This window comes from Squalius cephalus (genome assembly GCF_949319135.1).
Source record: "Squalius cephalus genome assembly, chromosome: 1".
In the NCBI taxonomy this organism is placed as follows: domain Eukaryota; kingdom Metazoa; phylum Chordata; class Actinopteri; order Cypriniformes; family Leuciscidae; genus Squalius; species Squalius cephalus.
In genome coordinates, this window is record NC_137122.1 from 61,767,266 (window position 1) to 61,783,451 (window position 16,186).

At 41.1% G+C, this 16,186-nt stretch overlaps 1 protein-coding gene across 2 annotated transcripts in view; it reads left to right on the forward strand.

Annotated features, from left to right (window-relative positions):
• Positions 1 to 7,480: 7,480 nt before the first annotated feature.
• LOC307171271 (protein NLRC3-like) overlaps positions 7,481 to 16,186 on the forward strand; it is a 231,247-nt gene continuing 222,541 nt past the window's right edge. The window contains exons 1-2 of one of the 2 annotated variants that reach the window (XM_079892779.1): positions 7,481 to 7,653; positions 10,652 to 10,928. In XM_079892779.1, coding sequence (XP_079748905.1) covers positions 10,783 to 10,928 — 146 coding nt within the window. In that variant the 5' untranslated portion in view covers positions 7,481 to 7,653; positions 10,652 to 10,782. The remainder of the gene's footprint in view (positions 7,654 to 10,651; positions 10,929 to 16,186) is intronic. The other variant, XM_079892778.1, reaches the window with a different exon arrangement.

Sequence of the window (16,186 nt, forward strand, 5' to 3'; positions counted from 1 at the left end):
TTTCCATCTAAAGTTAGTTTTGATTGATCTGCCTCCGTCGCAACGATCACTTGCCACCAAATTAGGGGCCGCTAAGACGACACCATTCCCTCTACACAGACTTTAAACGCGAACCTGTGAGAAACGCTGATGGCGTTCACATGCGCATTTAGAATGGGTTCTGTAGTTATGTGCATTTGAAAATACGCAGGTTTGGAATTCCCTACAAGCCAAGCCTAAACAAAGTACTTGTATTTCCTTATAAATTTTGATAAAGAATTTCATTTTATTTTGTTGCTTTGGGGTAGGAACGCGAAACGAAATTTTCCCGACAACGCCTTATCTGTATAGTGGTAGTGGGATCCTCCATAGGGAGAGACTAGTTGGCACTTCAGCACTGCGTTGTCATCCAGGGTTTATACAGAGATTCTTGAATTGAATTTACTACCTTTTTACCACCTATTTTACTACCATCACAATATTTTTACTACCAACACGGCTTCAAACTTCAACTGTAGCAGTGTTAAGTGTTAAGTAAAGTGACAAGTAAAGACATGAAATATCTTTCCATCCAGATTTTTTTTTCAAAACCCTATAAATCCATCCAGATTTTTTCCAAAACGCTATTAATCCATCCAGATTTTTTTTCAAAAGCTATAAATCCATATTTTTTCCCAAAAAATTGATGGTTTGTCTTTTTAAAAAGTATTTTGTCTTATTTTGTGTTTGCATTTGAGGAAAAAAACCTGTAGCCTAACCGTTCGTTCTCCATTAAGGATGCTTTTAAAACTTTCACAGAGACATCAAACAGAAAACACAAAGCCTCTCTTTGAAACGAATTTCGTTTTGTATTAATTTTATCTTAATTTTAATCCATGTTTCATTATTTTGTATAATCACAACACGTTCAGACATGAACCGAAACTCAGCGTATATAGGCTACTCGCCTCACAGACCTAAACAAATTAGAAATATCCTATATCTATTATCTACAGAAAGCTTGAAATTTCTACTTTTAACCAGAACCATTCAAAACTAAATAAAAGTAGGCTATAGGCTAATCCGTAAGAAATGCATTTTTCTCCGGCGCGTTCACTACTGCGAAGATCGCGAGTCAGTGTCAACTTCATCTTTGCAGCTGACACAGAAACACTTGATTATTAATAAACAATTAAAATGTCATAATATAGTTTTTACAGCGTTTAGGTGCCGTTTATATGAACGCGTCACCACTGCATGAGAGAGAGAGAGAGAGAGAGAGAGAGAGAGAGAGAGAGACACACACACACGCGCAAGGTCTCTCCCTCTCTGCCGTGCGCTCGCTACACGGTTTGCATGCGCGCTTTTGCTCGCTCGCTCGCTCTAGATTCGCAGGAGATTTGAACTAATTTCCAGGCATCATAACATTACAAAAGGCAATTGTAATATTTTTTTATTACTATTTTGGTATGATGAACATTCACTCGCCAGTGTGGCGGATAGCCTTTTGAGATTTACTCGCCAAACGGAAAATCTAACGCACTAACGAAAATTTACTACCTCGTCAGATGACGTTTACTACTTTTTACTACTTTTTACTGGCCTTAATTTGCCATAATTTAATTTACTACCTTTTACTACCTTTTACAACCCCGCGGAAACCCTGTCATCGGTCCAGGCGAAGGTCCTTCGTCAGATCTGGATACGGCCTGGATCCGGCAGGCTGCGGGAAAACCTCGGGATAAACACAGACACTAAAATTAGCGTAGATGCCATTCTTCTCATGATGTAACGAGTACATCAGGATTTTTGGGAAGTGTTCCCGGTTCCGGCTGACCTAATATATGCAGCCTAACATTAAATTATAGAAGTCTATAATGTATTATGTGAAAGCTAGGTCAAAGAGATGTGTCTTTAATCTAGATTTAAACTGACAGAGTGTGTCTGCTTCCCGGACAATGGTAGGAAGACTGTTCCAGAGTTTTGGTGCTAAATAGGAAAAGGATCTACCGCCAGCAGTCGATTTTGATATTCTAGGTATTAGTAACTGGCCGGAATTTTGAGATCGCAATAGACGTGACGGACTATAATGCGTTAAGAGCTCGCTCAAGTACTGCGGAGCTAAACCATTTAGTGCTTTGTAAGTGATCAGCAATATTTTAAAATTTATGCGATGTTTAATAGGGAGCCAATGCAGTTTTGACAGAACTGGGCTAATATGGTCATACTTCCTGGTTCTGGTAAGAACTCGAGCTGCTGCGTTTTGGACCAGCTGTAGTTTGTTTATTAAGCGTGCAGGGCAACCACCCAGTAGAGCATTACAATAATCTAGCCTTGAGGTCATGAACGCATGAACTAATTGTTCCGCATTTGTCAATGAGAGCATATGGCGTAATTTAGATATATTTTTAAGATGGAAAAATGCAGTTTTACAGATACTAGACACGTGACTTTCAAATGAAAGATTGGTATCAAAGAGCACACCCAGGTTACTAACCGACGACGAAGACTTAACAGAGCAGCCATCAAGTGTTAGACAGTATTCTAGGTTATTACGTGAGGAAGTTTTTTGTCCAATAATTAGAAACTCTGTTTTTTCAGAATTTAGAAGTAGGAAATTACGAGTCATCCAATTTTTTATATCCGCTATGCATTCCGTTAATTTTGTGAATTGATGAGTTTCGTTAGGTTTTGAAGAAATATAGAGCTGAGTATCATCGGCATAACAGTGAAAGCTAATGCCATGTTTCCTAATGATATCTCCTAATGGTAGCATGTACAGAGTGAACAGCAGCGGTCCTAGTACTGAGCCTTGTGGTACGCCATACTGAACTTGTGATCGATGAGACATCTCATCATTTACTGCTACAAACTGATAACGGTCAGATAAGTATGATTTAAACCATGCTAGTGCATTTCCCGTAATGCCAACATAATGTTCTAATCTATTTAAAAGAACGTTGTGGTCAATGGTGTCAAATGCAGCACTAAGATCGAGTAACACTAATAGCGAGACACAACCACGATCGGATGATAAGAGCAAATCATTTGTGACTCTAACGAGAGCTGTCTCAGTACTATGGTACGGTCTAAATCCGGACTGGAAATCCTCGCAGATATCATTTCTTTCAAGAAAGGAACACAGTTGTGAGGATACTGCCTTTTCTAATATCTTTGACAGAAAAGGTAGATTCGAGATCGGCCTGTAATTGACTAATTCTGTAGGATCAAGTTGCGTTTTTTTAACAAGCGGTTTAATCATAGCCAGCTTAAAGGTTTTTGGTACGTATCCTAGAGACAAAGATGAATTAATGATATTAAGAAGAGGATCTAGGACCTCTGGAAGCATCTCTTTCAGTAGCTTAGTTGGTATAGGGTCTAACATACATGTTGTAGATTTAGATGATTTAACGAGTTTAGTAAATTCTTCCTCTCCTATAGCAACGAATGAATCAAATTTTTCCTCAGGGAGACTACAATGCACTGCCTGATGCGATACTGTAGTAGACGGTTGCATAGTTATAATTTTGTCCCTGATATTATCAATCTTATAAGTGAAGAAATTCATAAAATCATTACTGCTGTGTTGCTTGGAAACTTCGGTGCTTGAAGCTTTATTTTTCGTTAGTTTAGCCACCGTTTCAAATAAATACCTAGGATTATGTTTATTTTCTTCTAATAGGGTTGAAAAATAAGCAGATCTAGCAGCTTTTAAAGCCTCTTTGTAAGTAATTGAGCTCTCCTTCCATGAAATGCGAAATACCTCTAGTTTTGTTTTCTTCCAGTTGCGCTCCATTTTTCTGGCTGCTTTCTTAAGGGCCTGAGTGTGCTCGTTGTACCACGGCGTTGGACTATTTTCTTTAATCTTCTTTAAGCGCAACGGAGCAACTGTGTCTAAAGTGCTGGAAAAGAGAGAGTTAAAAGTTTCTGTTGCAATATCTAGTTCTTCTAAGCTATCTGGGATGCTGAGATGATGAAACTGATCAGGAAGATTATTAATAAAGCAATCTTTAGTAGCAGAAGTGATAGGTCTCACATATTTGAAACATGGAGTTGGCTTTGCAGCCTTGGCTAAATGCAAATTACACGAGACTAGATAATGATCTGAGATGTCATCGCTCTGCTGCAGAATTTCAACGGCATCAACATCTATTCCGTGTGATAATATTAGATCTAGAGTATGATTACGACGATGAGTAGGTCCTGACACGTGTTGTCTAACTCCAATTGAATTTACAATGTCTTTAAATGCCAATCCCAATGCATCTTTTTCATTATCGATGTGTATATTAAAATCACCAACAATTAGTACTTTATCTGCAGTCAATATTAATTCTGATAGAAAGTCCGCAAATTCTTTGATAAAGTCTGTATGGTGCCCTGGTGGCCTGTATACAGTAGCCAGCATAAATCTCAAACGTGATTTATCGTTTACACTATATATTTTTACATTAAGCACCAATGCTTCAAAAGAATTATATTTAAAACTTGATTTCTTAGTGGTTTTGAAACTATTACTATAAATTACAGCAACACCACCCCCTTTGCGTTTCAGACGAGGCTCATGTTTATAACTGTAATCTTGCGGGGTTGATTCATTTAAAGTAATGTAATCGTTTGGTTTTAGCCAGGTTTCTGTCAAACACAGCACATCTAGGTTATTATCTGAAATCATATCGTTAACAACGAGTGCTTTAGAGGTAAGCGATCGAATATTCAGCAACCCAAGCTTTAGCATTTGCTCATCTGTAATATAGCTGTTTTTTATTTGTTGAACATCAATTAAATTTTTAACCTTAGATGGGTTTAAACGTTTTTTGGATTTCCAAATTCGGGGAACAGACACAGTCTCTATATGATGATAGCTAGGTGAAAGAGGCTCTATGTGATGGGATTTATCTGACCTTGGTGACGCGAGGCCGCTAGCAGACAGTCGGTTAAGCCAGTCTGTCTGCTTCCTGACCTGAGCCCCAGATTGTCATGTTTGAGCTCTAAGACTATGAGCCATATTACTAGAGAGAAGAGCAGCACCATCCCAGGAGGGATGAATACCATCTCTTTTCAACAGGTCAGGTTTGCCCCAAAAACTTTTCCAATTGTCTATGAATTCTATATTATTAAGCGGACACCACCTAGACAGCCAACCGTTAAGCGAACACAATCTACTAACTATCTCATCACTCCTGCGAACAGGAAGGGGGCCAGAGCAAATTACAGTCCTTGACATCGTACTTGCAAGTTCACACACCTCTTTAATATTAATTTTGGTGATCTCCGACTGGCGGAGTCGAACATCATTAGTGCCGACATGAATAATGATCTTAGAGAATTTACGATTAGCATTAGCCAGCACTTTTAAATTTGCTTTGATGTCAGGCGCTCTGGCTCCCGGCAAACATGTGACTATGGTGGTTGGTGTCTCTATTTTCACGTTCCGTGTAATAGAATCGCCAATTACTAGGGCACAATCATTCTCAGTGGGTGTTTCACTGAGCGGGGCAAATCGATTTGTTATGGTAATCGGAACGGAAGAGTGGTTTTTTGATCCGCGACTAGAGCGATCCCTCACTGTCACCCATTTGCCCGGCTGCACAGGCACTAATTCAGCTGGAACCGACTCATGTAAAGTGTTCACTATGCTATGCGCATCCAAATCATCTAAAGCACTAGCACTCTTACTATCCTCAATTAAAGTTTGGATGCGTGTTTCTAATTCTGAAATCTTCTCTGTCAACCTAACTGTCTCCTTACATTTATCACATATAAATCCTATATTGCCGACAGAGAAGGCTATACTAAACATGTGACATGAAGTGCAGGTGACAATAACAGGACAAGACATTACTCACCGTGTTTGTTGAGTGATTCTTACTCACCTGAGCTTTTTATGAACTCAAAGGCGCGGACGCGCGAGAGAAAAATAAATAAATAAAAATAGCTGAGCGCACGGCTAGCAAATTACTAGCGTTTTGTGCTAGTAGTACTAATAACAAAAGCTAGCAATGTCAGGTTAATCTGAGATGTTGGGTAAAATGTAGTAGTATAAACAACTAGAAATGGTAGTAAAATGATGGTTCAAAACAAAGAAATATAAGGCTAAGACGGAGCTTACAGCACCGAAGCAAACAAACACACTCACAGCAGGCAGCGAGGCAGACAGGAGCAATCGATCAGCGATTCAGACAGGAGCCCCAGTACGAATTGAATGCAAATTATGGCTTTCCGGAGGTAAATGTGGCATAATTGTTCTCCAGCTGTTTTATTGACCTCTTCACGCTGATGAAAAACACTCATTAATCGATATTATCTATGAGGAATATACATTTTGTTAAGTTGTACTGTATCTTTCAACAGTGTTCATGTTTATTTACTATTAGCTAGTAGAGATGATCGGGTCACGTGCCGCTATGGGATCTGTCAATCATGGTATTTAGGCTATTGTTTGAATTTCGTAATAAAATTGACAGAATCTGAGAGCTGAGATTTTTTTTATATAATAATAACCTGCTCTGTCTAGTCTGTCGGTCTCCGTGTCCTCTTTGATTTTTCTGTGAGTGAGAAAATGGATGTGTGGTGTGAGAGTGTGTGAAAAGTGTCAGTCGCGTGAGTCTCACGGTGAATGCGGGAGAGTTGGCAGCTCTGAATGCATGGCTTCACTTCAGAAGGCCTTTATTTAGAGCACTTTTATCATGGATAGATGGACTTTGAATGACTTCAAAACAGAAACGGCAATTCACTGCCATTATAAAGCTTGGACATTTTATATATAACTCAGATTTTATTCGAAAGAAGACGATGTCTTACATGATGTCACATATGATGGCTTGAGGGTGAGTAAATCATGGGCTAATTTTCATTTTTGGGTGAACTATCCGTTTAATGTTATAATTTTCACTTTTTTACATTTTAAGTAATAATTTAAACTTTTCATCTCATAATTATGACTTAGTATGTCATAAATTCAACTTTCTATGACTATGTCATAATTATGACTTACCAGAGCATCTTTTTTTCCTTATATGCCAAAAATGGGCTTCCATACCTCCTTGATGTGTTAGAAGTTAAATGACTGCACCACCATTACAACCTTAAGAAATAAAAAAAATACCACACATAGTTCACTTCAAAATGAAAATTCTGTCATCATTTACTCACCCTCAAGATGTTTCAGACCTGTATGAATTTCTTTCTTCTGCTGAACACAAAGGAAGATATTTTGAAGAATATCAACAACCAAAAAGTTAACTATAACCATTGACTTCCATAGTATTTTTTTTTCTTCCTACTATGGACTTTGGGCTTGTTTTTCTGTAAAGTCGCTTACAAATATTAATAGTCGCGGGTCGTGTTTTTTTGGGCTTGTTTCTGAAGTGTAGTTGCTTATTTGGGCTTGTTCCCAGCTCATAATAAGTTGTCAAGCAGATATTTTCTATATGTTATTTAAACATAGGAGTGTGTCTTGCCTGTTCCCTCTGTCCCTCCCCTTTCCCCATACACACAGGAGTCAGTTTTCCCACCTCCTGCTTATGTGCTAGTGCACGGGGTCTATTCATAGACAGTGAGTCTATTAGAAGCATGCGGGTGGGAAAACTGACTCCTGTGTGTATGGGGAAAGGGGAATGTGCACTGCATTCTGTGCACTGTAAAGACGCCATTTCGGAAGATAGAAAATCAGCACTCGCTTCACATGTGACAGTAAGTTCGTTAAACTTTTCATAGCTGTAATATCGATAGAGTATTTGACGAACTCAAACTCAAACACATGATAAAGTGGGAAGTTGCTTTCGTAATATCTAGGCTTACTTCAGGACACGTCAACTGTAACACTCATAAAATGGCTGAAAATGGTTAAACTTGCTCTTACTTTTTTCTTTTAATAGGAGAATATTAGTTTAATGTTGAAATATTTGATTTTAATTATTTTTATAATCTATAGGCTACGTGCAGGGCTGCCAACTTTTGAGTTTAGCTTGAGAATTATGGAGGGGGATTGGGGGGATGTATAAAAAATCTTGCATCACAATAGGTGTATTCCCAGCTAGCAGGGAACGTTCTCAGAACTTTGGCTAACATTCCCTACAAGTGTCCCACTGCGCAATGTGACGTCATTTGCATGTAATTTTTGGACGTCCAAATTCGGTCCATTGAAGGGGTTGTTTTGTGACGCCACGCAACGTTTTTTTTCTGCGTGTTCCGCACGTCTAATGTTGACGTCCGTCATGGCTGGACTGGCCATTTTCCCGGTGGGCCGACGTGCTTTTTGGGCCGATACATCTCATACTCATACATACTTTTTATTATTATTATTTTTTATTTTTTAACGGCCCATAAAATTTGTACATCGGCGGCCCATTCGTTTTGGTTTGTTTTGCTTAATTGGCGGCGCTGGGTTTGTGCCAGTGTAATGCATTGGTCAAAAAAAGTCAGTGTTAGTTTTTTTTTTTTTTCTGACAGACCAGCCCATGAAACACGTAGATCAGCGGCCCATTGGCTCTTTTCTTGATTGACACTGGGCTGGCCCAATCACAACTTTAAACGAGTGAGCGAGCGTGCAGTGTCAGTGTGTATCTGTCAAAATAGATGGAGAAGAAACGCAAGGAATGTGCAGAGAAATAGCGTGAAAAAATAGAAACAGGCCCTTAAAGCAGACACTGTTACTGTGTCAAAATATATGTTTTCTGACCTTCATCAGCTCCTGTGGCAGATGATGATAGTGAGGAGGATCAGGAGAGAGATGAGAAAGTGTAGAGCCTGCGGTAAGCAGAACTACTTTCAAAACACTTATTAGGCTATGTCATGAGTGTAGGAACCCATATGACCCAGTTACAGATTATTTCCACATCTGCATAGTTGACGATTACCGCAATTCACTAGAAATTTAATGAGACGCGTTTGTAAACCATGTTTTCCGCCAAAATAAAAGCTGATGCAGTTTGCGTCAAAATAAAAGATCATGTGCTTATCTCTTTCAAGTAAAATTGGTACAACACTAATTATGAAAGTTTCCTTTATTTTTTAGTGCATTTGTTTTACAAAATATGGCTATTACTGTCATTGGATTAATATTATAACTATTATTATGTAGTAGGTGTAATGTAAATAGACACTGTAACTAAAAGAGGTTTGAGTTTTTCTTTGTTTAATTTGCTGAATATGGGTTGGAGCTTTTAATTTTGAACTCTCAAAGTGCACCAGATTGATGAATTTAACATTAAAATGCACAAAATTGCCCCCGAACCCCCCTAGAAGGACCGAGGTCCCACCACCATAGTTTTAACAAAAATCCTGTAAGAAACACTGGTATTGCTATGCCAATGCAGCTTACAGCTTGTTTTAGGATTCACCGCTGTGTAGTATAGTTCAACTGTATTATTAAATGTCAAATTTTTACTTATTTCATCTGTTAACTCTCACTCGTTCCTATACTCACTCATTACATGGCATTAGTGGTTTTAATGAATTGGAGTTGGTATGCATATAATTAAGGGCGTGCAAAGATGGGTTTATGATCATATAGTGGGCCGGTCTGGGCCAAAATGCCCGGGCCGATTTTTTGTCCCAGTCCAGCCCTGACGTCCGTCGACAAAAGTTTGTTTGTGGAAATATGGAAGAAGACGGGGTCGGCTTGCTGTGGAACACACACACACACACACACACACACACACACACACACACACACACTGTTTAGTGTGTTTAGTGGGTTGGTTAATATTTTAAAGAAAACATTTGAATTTAATGTTCAAAGGATGTTTTCTCATTTCAAATAATGTTTCTATAAGGTTAAATGTAAACTAAGATATAACGTTTTAACTGCAACATTTTGAGGATGTTTTAGGAATGTTGTTGAGATAAAAGATTATACAATGTTCCATAATAACAAAGGAGGAACATTATCAAATCAACGTTCGCAAAATGTTTGGAGGATATCATTGAGGCCTGAGATGACAGAATGTATTTTATAAAACGTTCTTGTAATGTGACGTGTTAACAAAGCAAGAACATTTTAAATGTTACATTTTGAGGATTTTTTAGAGAATGTTATCTACACAGCAAGATAACTCTTGGGAGTTTATTTGACTCCACACTCAAAGGGTTAAAGTGTTCAAATATGAGTGTTAAATGAACACTGAATAGTGTTAAAATTAATGAGAAAATTAAGTTATTAATTGTGTGATGATTGACCATTATTGAATGGTTAAATGATGTTAACAAGCAGAATCACCAAAGGAGAAAATCTAATTTTACCATTTAATCACTAAATCACTTTTACTCAGGACATAATAGCTGGCAACAAAGGATTCCATTCATTAAGCTAAGCTAAGCTAAGCTAGCGCCGACCCTGTCAAACTAAAACAATGCATGCACTGAGACAAAAACGCATTTGCCCTCCTATCTAAATGTAGGAAAAAAGGTGAATAAGTGGTGGAGTGTTGCTTTGCTTAATGCGAGACGACTAAACGGATTGTGAAAAACACCTGCAAGAGTTCAGCAGTGTCATTAAAGTGAAGGTGAATCCAGTGTTTACACGAGGATGCTGTGTGTGAAAGTGTGGCCGACATGTTGCTCTACAAACCAACATTATTTACAGTAACTGGAGAAAAACTGTTAATGTTATTAAGTGAATGAAATGCCATAAATAAAATGTGTCAAAATTAATTTGTGTTTTGTGCATGTTTTCTGTGTCCACATACAGGTCTGAAAAGTCTCATAAAGGAGGAAGAGATGGAGCAAACTTCCTGTAAAATGAGTGTGTGTAAGGAGAGAGAGTAGGAGGCGTCTGTTCACACTCAGAGAGCAGCATCTCCAGTATCCAGCTGTGTGTCTATGAAGAGTAACAGATCCATGCCTGAGCCCCTTGATCTCAGTAATGGACCATCTTCAGGATCCAGCTGTGTGTCCATGAAAAGTAACAACTCCATGTTGATTCCCCCTAATCTCAGTGATGGACCTGCTGTGACCTCTGACCCTGTGTGAGTAACATGAAGTTCAGGGCCGGTCCATATTCTTCTGGCGCCCTAGACGAGATATATTATATTATATTATATTATATTATATTATATTATATTATATTATATTATATTATATTATATTATATTATATTTGTTGCCCCTAAAAACTACAACACTGGCAATAACACACACAAACACAAGTGTGTGTATGGGTGCACAAATAGTTGTTAAAATAAAGGGTAAAAAGGCTATATAATATATGTATCTAAACTGAATATATTTATAGATGATAGTCTTGGAATCCAGATAACTAGTTAGCCTCATTCGCCTCTTACCTGGCGACCCTATTCTTAAACATAGACTGGAAAATTACATATCCAAACTTAAATGGATGCTGAACTTAATGCGCTGCTTTACATTTATTTCTATTTTCTATTAATATAAAACCTGTGCCTGGTCACCCTAAAACTGCAAGTCAAAGCGGTAAATCCAACCAAGTTGTCTTTCAAATTTGTCTCAAACTATCAATATGCTCTGGGAGTTTTAGGCGCAGTAGCCGATATGGCCGCTAGGTGACATTCAAACTCCATTTGGTGATTTAAAAACTTGAAGGGTTTTAATTTTCCACTAGTGGTCCGTTCCAGTTGAAATATTCTAAAGTAACTCTTCAAAATTTTAAATAAACATCAATGACTGACACAAATAGTAGTTATGATTCTTACTCCTCAATAAAAAATAACTATATCTGACAAAAATAAACAACATTTAAAGTCAGCTTATAACAATGAATTGACTAATTCACCGTTAATAAATGCATGTTTAATTTTACACAATTTTACTTTAATACATAGATTTAATGCTCTGTATGTAATTATAAATTAGAAATGATACTTTTGTGTGCAGAGGGTTTGTAGAATGTTTCTAATTGTATTATTAGGGCTGCTTGATTACAAAAATCATAATCACGATTATTTTGCTCAATATTGAAATCACGGTTATTTAACATGATTATAGGTGGGTGAAATGATCAAAGTCTTATTTCATGATATGAGTCATTTTAAATGTCAGTGAAATTTCACAATTATCAATACTTCAGAAAAAACTAATACAAGGTTAATTATTGTAAGTCAGTGGTTCTCAGACTGGGTGCGGCACAGAACTGAACTATTGAACAGTTATTGAACTGAATTGAATCAACATTGAACTGACTTGAGCTGAAAAACAACACTATGTTTTATTGAGCTGCTTATACTGTAGCTGAAATGAGCTCTTCATAACTGGTACCCACTAAACTCAGAAACCATTGAACAGCATTAATGGTTTCATTCTGCTCAACTTTTAATTAGTAAACTTTACGCAGTTATATTATTTTCATTTCTATAAGAAACCATGAAAAACTCTCTTGAGTGTGCTTGTGAGGGCCGTAACCAGTTAAACTTTCAGATGCCTGCTGAAAATCATCTGTATGACCTCTGACATTAAAGCTTAGGACTAGGAAGGTCAGTTCGACTAAAGGAGAAACGGCAACTGGAAAATATTTGCAAAATACTCCAATAAGAAGTTGTCACTCCTAAAAACCAACATCAGAGGTTCTCAAACTTCTCAGAAAAATTACCGTCTACCAAATCCAAACATACTCAATTATATTTCAGCATAAAGCAAATATTACTCTTGATCCGTCACTCTTTTTCTTTGCAAAAAGCAAAATCGAGGTTACGGTGAGGCACTTTACAAGTGAAGTGTTTTTTTGTTTTTGTTTTTTTTAGGGCTGTCAAAAGATTAATCGCGATTAATCGCATCCAAAATAAAAGTTTGTGTTTACATAATATATGTGTGTGTACTGTGTATAATTATTTTGTATATATAAATACACACACATGCATGTATATATTTAAGAAATATTTGCATACATATACTGTATATATTTATATATCATTTATATTATATATAAATATAATTTTTTTATATATATAAATAACACATTTTTCTTAAATATATACAAGCATGTGTGTGTATTGATATATACAAAATAATTATACACAGTACACACACATATATTATGTAAACACAAACTTTTATTTTGGATGCGAATAATTGCGATTAATCTTTTGACAGCCCTAGTTTTTTTTTGTAAAGTAAAGAGTGAAGAGTATAAATGCATTTTTGTGGTAATGAACATTATCTCACCAATGTTGATTGAACTTCAATTTTACTGAACCCAGATTCCCTTTCGTTGTCACTCCGAGTTACGTCGGATGACGACGAATGGGGTTTCGCTTAGAAAGCCTATCATCTTCGAGTATATAAAACGAGCCAATGGCAATGAAATGCCATAGGTCTGCGGAATTTGCATAGCGTATCTCCGCCCCACGCAGGGGGTATTTAAGGAAGTGCGCGAGCAACATGCAGATATGTTTTCGCTTCGGAGCCAAGTTCAATACTTCACTCCACAAGCCTTTTGAATGTCATCTCAAATCTCTTCGAGACGAGCGGCTCTTCAGAGTGTTGGTGTGACGGCGGATTCCAGCGAGATCGCATTTCCTGCTGCTGGTCTGTGCAGTGATCTGCCGACAGTGAGTGTGTTTTCTCCCTGGGCGTTTCGGCACTCTGTTGAGCTTTTCCAATCTCTAAAAGAGCTGCACGCGGCACGTCTTTTTAAAGACGGTTCGCCTGTGTATTTCTGTTTTCTGGATGTGTGTGCGCATCTGCCTAACGGTCGCGAGCGCTGTTTCGCGTGTTGGGCTTAATCACGTTTGGCAGCGCTCGTGGATGAGTCATGTTTTCATTGCGGGAACATGACCATCGCGATGTTTATAGATCGAGACTCAATGATCTCTCTGTGAGTAGAGTCCCCTCTGCCACACCCCAATTTATCTCCTCCTCGAGAGGGGATACTTTGGCTGGTGGCCAGGGTGGTCTGAGGGTTACGGTGTGGCACAACAACCGACGAGTCTTTCCTCGGGCCACATGAACTGTATGTTCTGTCACTATCGTGACACAGTCGTACAGTGCTGTGTGTCGCCTGCGCCTTCGATGCAGTGCTGTCCCGGGAGTTCTGTCTGAACCGGCTGCAGTGGAACGCTAGTCCTTCCCTGGCCAACCCTGACAGAACGCGGAAACTCTAACCACGCCCCCATCCTGGGACGCTATGCCTCCCATGCCGGGCCTGGTTGTTCCGCCACGCACACTACTGACCTCGCTCAGGCGACATCGGTACCTGCGTGATCCTGGGTCAGGTGATGCCCACTAATGTTGTCCAGACATGGGCTTAGCCAGGTTGATGTGGGGCGGTCTGAGAATTAATTTTCCCAACTTCCCCATGTCCCGGGCTGGGCTCTTTGGCGGTGTGGCTTCGACCACCTGAAGCAGACTCGGGTCCGGCACCGATGGTCATCCATCCGTGCGGCCTCCTCTGTCTGCTTCCCGCCAAGCCCCCCTCTATGCGGCTGCTCCCCTCGGGCCTTCACCGGACCTGAGCAGGAGGAAACCGCAGGAGGGCGGCGCTGCCCGTCTCCGCCCCTTAGACTGCCACGCCAGCCTAAGCAGCACCTGAGGCGGGCAGCCTGGTCGGCGGGGTGGTTGAGGACTGCGCCCAACAGTCTTCGATCAATCCAGAAGCAGACTGAGGCTTCTGCACTGACACTGCACCGCTCCTCCCTCGAGCCTTCACTGGCCTGAGCACAAGGAGATCGCTGGAGGCTGGCACCGCCTGTCTCTGCCCCTTAGCCGGCTAACACCTGGCTGAGCAGCACAAACCTGAGACAGGCAGCTTGGAGTTAGGGCTCAGTTCTTCAGGAGCTGGTAGCAGGACCACTCCTTCCCCCGCTGGAGGGCTGGGGCAGAATCTCTACAAAAGAACTGATGCTCTTTCTCTGAGCCCCAAGAGGCTGTGGATGACAGCAAACACGCCGCCCACGGGCCACGCTCCTCTCATCCCCCTCTGTCGCCAGACCCCTGCCAGAGCACGCCCCCGTGGGACGCTGGTCCTCCCCTGGCCTCCTCTGGCAGGACGCGGCTAATGACCGTGCCCCCGCACCGGGCCGCTATGCCACCCACGCCTGGGCCGGTCATTCCGCCTCGCTGCACCACCGACGGTACGTCTGTGGTCCGTATGACCCCGCTGGTTCAGTTTATGGGAGCCTGGTTAGAGCTTCCCGGTCTGTCCCGCTGGGTCGCGAGGACCATCAGGCTCGGCTACGCGATTCAGTTCGTGCGGTCTCCTCCCCGCTTCAGGGGAGTCCGCTTCACAATGGTTCGGGGACGCACAGGTAGACCTGTTTGCCTCCCACGACTCGTCCCACTGCGCCCTGTATTATTCCCTGACTGAGGGCACGCTCAGCACGGATGCACTGGCGCACAGCTGGCCGCGGGGCCTACGCAAGTATGCGTTTCCCCCAGTGAGCCTTCTTGTGCAGACCTTGCGCAAGATCAGGGAGGACGAGGAGCAGGTGATTTTGGTTGCCCCGTATTGGCACAACCACACCTGGTTCCCAGAACTAGTACTCCTCGCGACAGCACCTCCCTGGCCTATTCCCCTGAGGAAGGACCTGCTTTCTCAGGGACGGGGCACCTTATGGCACCCTCGTCCCGATCTATGGAACCTCCACGTGTGGCTTCTGGACGGGACGAGGTAGGTTGAGTACCCTACCACCAGCGGTGGTGGCTACCATCACTTCCGCTAGAGTTTCGTCCACAAGACAGGTCTATGCGTTGAAGTGGAACCTCTTCGTCAACTGGTGTTCTTCTAAAAATCTAGAACCCCCGAAATGCCCCATCAGTGTCGTGCTTTCCTTCCTGCAAGAAGGGTTGGAGCGAAGGCTGTCTCCCTCCACCCTGAAAGTGTATGTTGCCGCCATTGCCGCACATCACGACGCAGTTGATGGTAAGTCCTTGGGAAAGCACGACCTGATCGTCAGGTTCCTGAGGGGAGCCAGGAGACTACATCCTCCTCGTCCTCCCCTCGTACCCTCTTGGGACCTCTCAGTGGTTTTAACTGCCCTGCAGAGTGCTCCCTTTGAGCCTCTGCAATCAGTGGAGCTTAAGTTCCTGTCAATGAAGACAGCGCTCCTGGTTGCATTGGCCTCCATCAAGAGGGTAGGGGACCTGCAGGCATTTTCGGTTGACGAAGCGTGCCTGGAATTCGGGCCGGCTAACTCTCACGTGATCCTGAGACCCCGGCCTGGATATGTGCCCAAGGTTCCCACCACACCCTTTCGAGATCAGGTGGTGAACCTGCAAGCGCTGCCCTTGGAGGAGGCTGACCCAGCCTTGGCACTGCT